The 9,874-nt window shown below is 53.8% G+C and overlaps 1 protein-coding gene across 1 annotated transcript; it reads right to left on the bottom strand.

The window, feature by feature from the left end:
* Positions 1-6,946: 6,946 nt before the first annotated feature.
* Positions 6,947-8,619, bottom strand: LOC142831251 (uncharacterized). Its single transcript, XM_075941039.1, has 2 exons — positions 7,793-8,619; positions 6,947-7,598 (listed from the first exon to the last, which is right to left on the bottom strand). The coding sequence occupies exons 1-2, from the start codon at positions 8,340-8,342 to the stop codon at positions 7,084-7,086; spliced, it is 1,065 nt and encodes a 354-aa protein (XP_075797154.1). The 5' UTR covers positions 8,343-8,619; the 3' UTR covers positions 6,947-7,083.
* Between the last annotated feature and the right edge of the window lie 1,255 nt (positions 8,620-9,874).

Below are 9,874 nucleotides of genomic sequence, written 5' to 3'. Positions count from 1 at the left end.
ACAGTGGGGTGAAAGAAGAAAATGCTTCTTTTCAGAGAGAAAACTGCAACATAACCTCATTCGGGTACTTTTCTATTAGGATAATTGCTGCATGTAAATGGATTGCACCCATCATATGACAGCCGTTTTCCAAATCACTCTCTTTAGCAATATCACAAGATGATCAAAAAATTAAAGGTTTCTTCTATTTCTGTCTCCTTCTCTTTTTGAAATGCAGAGCTAAGGCCTCCTACACCACTGACAAAGAGAGCCAAAATGGATTTTATTAAAGAAAGAAAACCAGGGATTTTAGTGTGGTAAATTGAAATGGACACAGAATTCAGCTCTGGATTTCAAATGCCCCAAAACCGAGAGCCCATATTGGGATCAGAGGTCTTGCTTCAGCCTACTCCAAATATAGAAGCTAGCTGCAGATTTGGGATCTGGATATGGACTTCAGACCACAATTTCAATGAGACTACATCAGGCAGAACTTGGCCAAAAGGGCCTCATTCTCCATTCCTCACTGCCACTGGCTCTTTTGCCCAGCTAAGCCTGCTCTGTACTATTGGGGTACTCAATGGGAACTCATGGTTGTTAGGTCTTCATGGTTTCCAGTCCCTTTGCACCATTAGGGTACATCTGCACAGCAGGGCTAAAGTCAAATTAAGCTACGCAATTAATTAACGTCAATTGCGTAGCTTAAATCAAAATAGCTTAACTCAGCTTTCGGCGCTGTCTAAACAGCAGGAAGCTGAAGGAAGAACACTCTTCCTTTGACTTCCCTTACTCCTAGTAAAATGAGGGTTACAGGAGTCAGAGTAAGAAGTTCTCCAGCTCGCCATTATTTTGAAATAAAAGCTTGTAGTGTTGATGCACTCTTTGTTATCTTGGAATAATGTAGGGTTGCCAGGTGCCTGGTTTTCTACCGGACCATCCAGTTTTTTGGGGCTCTGTCCGGTAAAAAAATCCAGAAAATGCCGGACATGTGCAATATCCGGAATTTTTTGGTTTTCCGACTGGGCGCCCAGAACCCTGGCGGGGGGAGAGGCTGGGAAGTGGGGTGTGATCGGCTCTAGAAGCCCTGATTGCATGTGAGGAGGAGGGGCATCCCGGTCCGTGCTCCTGCGAGCTGGTCAAGCTGTGGTGGAGCCGCAGCCGGACTGACTCGCGGGGGGCGGGAGCGCCCTGGGATCTGCACTGCCTGGGTCAGTCCCGCTCCCCACTGGCTGATACGCTCCTCCCTCCCCCACCCGTTCCTGGCCAGCCGGTTGGTTCTCCCCCACTTCTCCTCCCGATCTTCCCCTGCCAGGCCCGCTGCACCCGCCGCCAGCCCTGCTTCTGGTGGCCACTTCTCCCCTCCTCTCCCAATCTCCCCCGGCCAGCCCCGCTGTACCCAACTCCCACCCTCACCATCAGCTCTACCTCTGCCAGCCGGTTCTTCCTCCCGATCTTCCCCGGCCAGCCCCGCTGCACCCCCAGCCAGCACTGCTTCCGGTGGCCAGTTCTCCCCTCCTCCTCCTGAGCTCCCCCGGCCAATCCCGCTCCTGCTGGCCGCCCCCTCTTCCACCCGATCTCCCCGGGCCAGCCCCGCTCTGCCCTCCCCCCTTCCTCCACCGACCAGCTCTGCTTCCCGTCGGCCACCCCCCGCCCCCCGATCTCCCCCAAACAGCCCCCGACCCCCCCCCACCAGCTCTGCTTCCGGGCCCCCCTCTTCTTCCCCGCTCCTCTCCCAGCCGGTCCCTCTCCCCCTCCCCCCGACATGAAGTGTGTCCAGTATTTTTTTTAAGACTACTGGTATACCTAGTGAGTCCCCTAAGAGAGATGCAAAGTTGCCAGAGCAGAAGAAAGAACTGAGGGTCTTGGAATCCGTGACTTCTATGGGCATAGTTGTGCAAGTTAGGGTTTGTAACAATAACAGAATTGGACCCTTTGGGAGTGCTTAGAAAAATCTATTTTTTAATAATTGTTAGCTCTTGCAGTTCTTTTTGCCCTAGCCCTAGTATTTCAGTATTGTCAGCATGTCTGTAACAAGCTACTTGCCCAGTCTCAGGTCAGAAGTTTACTGATTTCGCATCCTTTGCTCATATTGAGTAGCAAGCATAACCTACCCATAGCCTTTCCCAAACATGTATCAATTAAAATCTACAATAATGCACAAAATGAGGAAAGCCAGTAATGTTTGCTGCAGTTTAGGCATGGGTGCAACCTGGGCACTTCCCTTCCACTTTGCATCAAAAAAGTCCTGGCTGCCAGCACTGTGCAGAGAAGCTCTCTTCAGCCATGCTGGAAATGGGACATTCATACCCTGCGGTGACTTAGAGCAACACTCCCAAAGAGGAAGTCATGGAGTGTGGGTGCTTGTGGCTGTTAGCTGTTCCCAGCACCTGACTGGAGTCATTAAATATTATCCAGTGGATTGGGAAGAAAGACAGGAATATTTGTGTCTTAACATCTGTTTAGAACCTAAATAATCACTGATGGGAAAAGAACACATCTGCTGCAGTCCAGCAATAAAAGTCTCTATTTTTCCCCAGTTAAGGTAGCTGTTGCTGTCAGAGAAGTAAATTGAACTCTTTATTCTCCACAAAGCACCATAGAACACCAGTACATGATACAGTCTATTCATATAAAAGCATCCAGGTTTTGGTCCTTGAGCGAGGCTGTGAGCCAAATTCTCTACTGGTGTAAATGATCACTGCTCCACTTGGCCCATTAACACCAGCAGATAATTTGGCCCCACTCATGTAACAAGGCACAGGGATAACAAGGCTTACTCAGATCCAAAGTTTACGTTTGGCTGTCCTTTGAGTGATGATTTACAGCTCTGCCTTACTATTGTCCTAACACGTTTACACGTTTCATTCATTAAAGATTTATTCCTTTCAGGAGAGAACTACCATGAGGCTGATGCAGCCTTTATTACCATATCTCAGTGCATCTTCCACTCCCTTTCTCTAATGACATAATTTACACCAAATGCCAGCCCTACACTGGAGGCATTGAAAATCCCCTGAATCAAACCAGCCCTGTAAATCTCAAGCAACTGTTTGCACTTTGAATAAAGGGTACACACATCATGAAGTTGTGAATTCATTAGACACTTCCTGCTTCATATGCTTCAAAACAGAAGCAAGGATTGATGCATGGTCTAATTCTGTGACCAATTAAAATGGAAGCATTGCGTTTCTACCAAAGCCTCTCTCTCCCGCTGTATCAATACATCATCACAATCTGGCCTTGACCTCTAACATGTGTGTTAGTCCCTGAATTCCAAAGCCGAGGTCATTAGACCAACCTCGTGTTCTAATATGCTGACCCTCATCTCATTTACACCAGTGCAACTCCATTGGTTTAAATTAAGTTAATCCTGACCTACACCAGTCCAGATTAGAATCAGGCATGTTGGCTTGCATGTGATGTCACCAGTGACATCTCTGAGAGTGTGGGAGTTAAAATCAGAAAAGCAGCATTTTAGTCCTACTGAATTGAGGTGTAAATGAGGAAAATCTGGGCCTCTATGTCTAATTTGGTTGGTTTACAACATACGGCCCAACCCAGCAGTGGTAATCCCACTGAATGGACTTCTGGGCATGACACCAGTGGACATTTCGCATGTCAGGACTGCAGAATAAGATCTATACTTGAGTCATAATAGAGCGCGATAGAAAGATAATCATTTTCAGCCCAAGTTGTATGGATTCAGTTTTCAAACACAGCAAGAGAACACAGAAGAGATCATTCTTTGCCTAGTTATAAAAGGGCTTTGCATCCAGCTTCTTGGAATTTCTCCCATCAAGGGTAACCACGTTGGCAATAGGTTAGCAGAACTCTTAGACTTTAAGCTCAGAAGGAACTATAATGATCATCTAATCTGCCAGCAAAATAAAACGATCTTGACAAAAGGTGTAGAGGTTTTTGTGGCAAAGTTATAACAACAAAGTGTTTGTGTAGACCAGGGCTACTCAACTTTGGAAGCCTTGGGGATGACAATGATACTCACAGCACATGCCCAGGGCTGCAACTTAAGTGTGGTATATGCAAATAGCTTCTTTCACACTGGCGGGCATGAATACAAAGATTAAGGCAAGACTACACAACACACAGGCCCCATTTAAATCAGTTCTGCTGATATTAATAAATGCAATATTTACCCAATTTCCACCCATATGACAGCACTTTTAATGAGTAATGACACTCCAGAAATGTACTAAAATGCATATCAACAAAAGACCATTATTTTGACTACTATTTGTTTTGGCTCCAACCTGTGGGCCGCATGTTGAGCCCTGCATAAACCCAAACCGCACTGCGGGCTGCAAACAAATGGGCCGTGGGCCACATGCAACCTATGGGCCATGTGTTGAGTAGCCCTGATCTAATCTGACCTCTTGCATCCTTCCTTGGTGGGTGGCCAGAGCACTACTGTGCTCCAACAATACACGGATCAGAGAGCAACCTCAGCCACCCATCACTTACAGCAGGCCTCAGGCCGCTCTAAACTGCCTCAGGGTTTCATCTGACCTTTGATCAGTTCTAAGAAGGTAGGTGAAGGTGGCATAAATCCATCACTGCCCTGCTGGGAAGAACACAGTTCAGCAGCAACCAAAGCCATGTTAGGCCCCTCGCATTCCACCTCTTCTGTCCAGGCCCCGCCCTGCTCCACCTCTTCCCTGCTTCATCTCCTGAACATGCCACTTCCCTGCTCCTCACCATCCCTTTCAGAGCACCCTCAACACCACAAAACAGCCATTTGTGGCAGGAGGCAGGCACTGGGAGTGAGTGGGAAATAGTGATCAGAGGGGCTGCAAGCAGACAAGAGATGCTGGGGGAGACGGTAACTTGGCACTTCTGCCTCTGAGCGACTATGTTATTCCAAAAGTAACCTGAGAGCATGAACCCACATTTCCTTACAAAGGTCAGGTCCAGCTATTTAACCACCCTGTTTTTCAAAGCTGGCTATTGCTGAGGATAAGGATCTCAGGGTACGTCTACACTACAGCGCTAGTTCGAACTAACTTAGTTCGAATTAGTTAATTCGAACTAAGCTAGTTCGAACTAGCGCATCTAGAACTAAAAACTAGTTCGAACTAGCGTTTTGCTAGTTCGAACTAGCGCGTCCACACTGATTGGACGCAGGGGGGCATTTAAGGGCAGCTGAAACCGGTTCTGGCAGGGCATCAGGTCAGCAGTTGCTTTGTGTGGCTGCTGTCTGAGGCTATCTGAGGCTCGTGCTTAAAGGGACCCCCCTGGACAGCCGGTTCTCAGCTTTTCCTGCTTGCTTGCCAACCTCGCCGAGGGACAGCAAAGCGTCGGTCTCTGTGCCCGTCTGTGTCGGTGCTTCCCTTCGGGGGGGACTGCCGCAGGTGGCAACATGGAGCCACGGCTCGCCCTGCACCTTCTGGTGCACGTTCTGGACTTGCTACTGCAAGCCTGCCAGCAATGGCTCGAGGCTGCCTGGCACCACCTGGGGAACGTCAGCCCCCTGCCTCTCCGCCTGGCCGCCCTGGGGGCCGTGGAGGAGCCGCGGCGGCGCCCCGGCACCGGCGTGCCCCGCCGCATCTGGCGTCTGGACACCAGCAGCGACTGGTGGGACCGCATCGTCCTGGAGCGCTGGGACGACCGACAGTGGACCCAGAACTTTAGGATGAGGAGGGACACCTTCCTGGAGCTCTGCGAGTGGCTCGCCCCTGCCCTGCAAAGAAGGGACACTCGCATGAGGCCCGCCATCCCCCTCCAGAAGCGGGTGGCCATCGCCCTCTGGAAGCTCTCCACGCCGGACAGCTACCGATCCGTCGGGAACCAGTTCGGCGTGGGGAGATCCACTGTCGGAGCGGTGCTCATGCAGGTACGGCGCTCGTCGGCCACCGAGCCGGGGGGGAGGGGGGCTGCGAGGAGGGGATGGGCCGCCCCAGGGACAAAGGGGGGGGCGGGAGGAGGCGAAGGCGCCCCGCACCGGAGGGGTCGGGCTGTCCCGGCCGTACTACACGCCGCCAGGGGGGTTGCTTCCGGGAGTGGGGCGCGGGGCACTGCCAGGGCATGAATGCTCCCAGCCACCCGGGCGCCCCACTGATTGACGCTTTGCTGTGTCTCTCTCCGCAGGTGGTCAAGGCCATCAACCGGGTGCTGCTCCGCAGGGTGGTCCGCCTCGCCGACCCGGATGCCGTCATCCGGGGATTCGGCGCCCTCGGCTTCCCCAACTGCGGGGGGGCCATCGACGGGACGCACATCCCCATCCGTGCCCCGGAACACCAGGCGTCCCGGTACGTGAACCGCAAGGGGTACTTCTCCGTCATCCTGCAGGCCATGTGTGACCACCGGGGACAGTTCACGGACATAAATGTGGGCTGGTCCGGCAAAGCACACGACGCCCGGGTGTACCGGAACTCCTCCGTGTGCCAGCGGCTGCAGGACGGGACCTTCTTCCCCGACCGCCACATCAGGGTCGGGGACGTGGACATGCCCGTCTGCCTGGTGGGGGATGCCGCCTACCCACTGCAGCCCTGGCTCATGAAGCCCTACACGGGGCACCTCAATCCCTCCCGCCAGGCCTTCAATAACAGGCTGAGCAGGGCCCGCATCGTGGTGGAGGGGGCCTTCGGGCGACTGAAAGCCCGCTTTCGATGCCTCCTCACCCGTCTGGACCTGGCCGAGCACAACATCCCTCCCGTGGTGGCGGCATGTTGTGTGCTCCACAATTTGTGTGAGCGGAAGGGGGAGGCTTTCTTGCCAGCCTGGATGGCTGAGGCTGACCGCATGGCTGGACACTACGGTCAGCCCCGCACCGCCGCCGTCCGGGAAGCCCAGCGGGGGGCCATCCGGATCCGGGAAGCCCTGCGGGAGAGCTTCCAGGTGGAGGAGGAGGAGGACTGACCTCTCCCTGCATGCCCCACCGGGGCCTTCTTCCACCCTACCCCCCCCCTTCCCCTTTCCCCTCCCTATCTACTGTACAATAAAGACACCTGTTTTTCAAACAAAAACGTCTGTTTATTTCAGAGAACTGGGGTGGGGGAGGGAGGAATGAAGGTGGGAGAAGGGAGGGGGAAACCTGGGACGAGGGAGCTGGAAGGGGAGGGGAGGGAAGGGAGGAAGGGAAAGGAAAGCTCAGGGGTGGGAGTCTGGGTGCCTCTCCCGTCTCGCCACACTGCGGGTCCGGGGGCGTCGGTGGGGAATGGTTGTGGAGGGGGGGGCAGAGAGGACAGGGGGTGTGGAGGAAGCAGGAGCGGAAGCAGGAGCGGAAGCAGGAGGAACAGGAGGAGCAGGGGGAGCAGGGGGAGCAAGAGGGGGAGCAAGAGGGGGAGCAGGGGGAGCAAGAGGGGGAGCAGGGGGAGCAAGAGGGGGAGCAAGAGGGGGAGCAGGGGGAGGAGGAAATGGAAAGCGGTCTAGCAGGCTCTGGAGGTGGCCTCGCAGGGCACGGCCCTGCTCCTCCAGGGCCTCCAGACTCCTCTGGCGCAGCCTGAGGTCCTCCTGGACCCAGTGGTCCTGGAGACGGAGCTGTCGGTCCAGGAACCGGAGATGCCGCCTCTGGTAGTCCTCCTGGTTCCTGGCTGTCCTGCTTGCCCGGGCGCGGGCGGCTGCTGCAGGCGGTGTGGTGCGCCCTGCAGTCCCCGGTGCTGCAGCTGTGGTGCAAGAAGACCAGCGGTCAATTACCCCAGGGGCCCAGGTGTGTGAAACCCAGCTCCCCTCTGCAAGGCCAGGGCCCCTGCAGGATCCCCAGCTGCTGCTCCGTAGTGGGCAAGGCCCAGGCGCACGGTCCCGGGGCTCCCTCTCGCCCCAGCCCCCGTACACATAAGGGGAACACGAGGGTACTCACAGGTGGACGCCTCCCCGGCCTCTGATGATGCAGGCGAGCGGCTCTGTGGGGTGCCTCGGGGGTCCCGGGTCCTGGGAAGGCTGGCGGCAGGCTCCTGGCTCTCAGAGCCCTCTTCCTCCTCCTCGGTGTCCAGGAGCGGTCCCTCTGCCCCGGGGTCAATCACGTCCCGGGGGGCAGGGACGGCATGAGGCCCCAGGATGCGGTCCAGGGCATGGAAGTGGGGGCAGGCCTCCGGGTCAGCCTCTGGCAGGCAGGCCCGGGAGTAGGACTGCCGCAAGTCTTTAATCTTGCAGCGCACCTGCTCCCGGCTGCGCTGGTGGCCCCTGGCGGCCAGGCTGGCAGCCATGCGTCCATAGACGGCCGCGTTCCGGTGGCTAGTGCGGAGATCGTGGACATTGGAGGCTTCCCCCCAAACCTCGATGAGGTCCACGATCTCCGCACTTGACCAGGCGGGCGCCCGCCTTTTGCGCCCCCGGGCAGGCTCCCGGGAGCCGCCAGGCTGGTCGTGGGGAGCAGTGGAGGGCTGGGAGCCCTCGGATGGCTGGCTCATCCTGTGGCAGGTGCAGGCTGTGCAGGCACGGGTGCTGGCAGCCTTGCAACTGGCACAAAGTGAGTAGCCAGCCCGTGGCCCTTTAAGGGCTCCGGGGCCGGGAGGGGGGCAATAGAGTTTCCCTGGTGTTGGCCAGAGTGGCCACCAGGGAAACCTGGGAAGCCTTAGCCTCCCACTAGTTCGAACTAAAGGGCTACACAGCCCTTAGTTCGAACTAGCTAGTTCGAACTAGGCGTTAGTCCTCGTAAAATGAGGTTTACCTAGTTCGAACTAAGCGCTCCGTTAGTTCGAATTAAGTTCGAACTAACGGAGCGCTAGTGTAGCGCATAGGAAAGTTAGTTCGAACTAACGTCCGTTAGTTCGAACTAACTTTCTAGTGTAGACATACCCTCAGATTTTGTGGATTGGGAAGTGATTTGTTGTTGACAATGGCTCCAGCTGGACTAGATAGTAGGGTGCCTTTTTACATCGTGAACTGTCCTTGCCTCTGGAATTATTCCTGAGGTTGGAATATCAAAGTCAAGCTAAATAAACAAAAATGTTGCAGAAAAGATTATTATGCAGATGTCAAACCCAGGAGCGGATGACGTGGGAACTGGTGTGTTCATGGCACAGAAGAGATAGTAGTTGAGTCAATGCTTGAGTTATTTCAAGCCAATTCAGACTAGGAATTAGCTTTTGGCTTTTCCTTAAATACAAGAGAGCTGGAATATATCTGATCTCCCTTTATGACGAGTAAAATGAGACTGGGAAAATGTTAGCCCTTCAGGTGTGGAAGGACAAGGATATGGAAACCTCCCAGGGAAAATAACCAGCAAGCACTTTACTTCCTAAATGTGGGCAATAGCTATGGATGCGTTGCCCCAAATTATCATAATGGTATGTGAGAAGTGCAATGGTGGCAGGAGGCTTTGCTAGCTGCAATCAAGGATTACTCAAGTACCCTTGCAGTTAGGGTTGCCAGGTGCCTGGTATTGAACCAGACAGTCTGGTATTTTTGCCTCCTAGCTGGTAAAAAAAATTTAGAAAATACCAGACACCTAAAATGTCCATATTTTCTGATTTTTTTCCTGGACAGGAGGCGAAAATCCCAGGTGCTTACCAGCTCCCATAGGTGCTTACCATCCCAGGTGCTTACCATCCCTCTTAAAATGAAGGATAAGGGATCTTTTGGAAAAGGCTTTATTTTCCAAAAGATCCGCATCTAGACTGGCACTTTTTTCCAGCAAAGCTCCAAGCCGGAAAAAAGCGGCAGCCATTTTTATGCAAATGAAGCAGGGGGGGATTTAAATCCCCACTTCATTTGCAATTGCGATGTGTCTAATTTGCATCCCTTTTACGGAAAAGGGATGCAGTCTAGCCACAGCCATAGTGTCTGTCACCCTCAATAGCTGGAGAGAACTGCCCAGAACAAAGGAGGGAAAAACCAAAAATTCCTTTGTCCCACTTTGAAATTCCTACCTATATTCCTATTGGCCACTCCACCTGGCTAGGTAGGGGACACAGTTAACCCCTTAGTCCCCAGGCTGCTG

The sequence above is a fragment of the Pelodiscus sinensis genome, chromosome 13 (genome assembly GCF_049634645.1).
Source record: "Pelodiscus sinensis isolate JC-2024 chromosome 13, ASM4963464v1, whole genome shotgun sequence".
Taxonomy (NCBI): domain Eukaryota; kingdom Metazoa; phylum Chordata; order Testudines; family Trionychidae; genus Pelodiscus; species Pelodiscus sinensis.
The sequence above is the reverse complement of the archived record's forward strand: the minus strand, read 5'-3'. Positions and strand labels throughout refer to the sequence as shown.

What these genes read in the sequence shown, in the direction of transcription:
- LOC142831251 (XM_075941039.1), bottom strand. Translation starts at nt 8,342, where the DNA reads ATGAGCCAGCCATCCGAGGGCTCCCAGCCCTCCACTGCTCCCCACGAC. An exon ending in GGCCGGGGAGGCGTCCACCT is followed by an intron (nt 7,599 to 7,792) that starts GTGAGTACCCTC and finishes CTTGCACCACAG; the next exon opens with CTGCAGCACCGGGGACTGCA.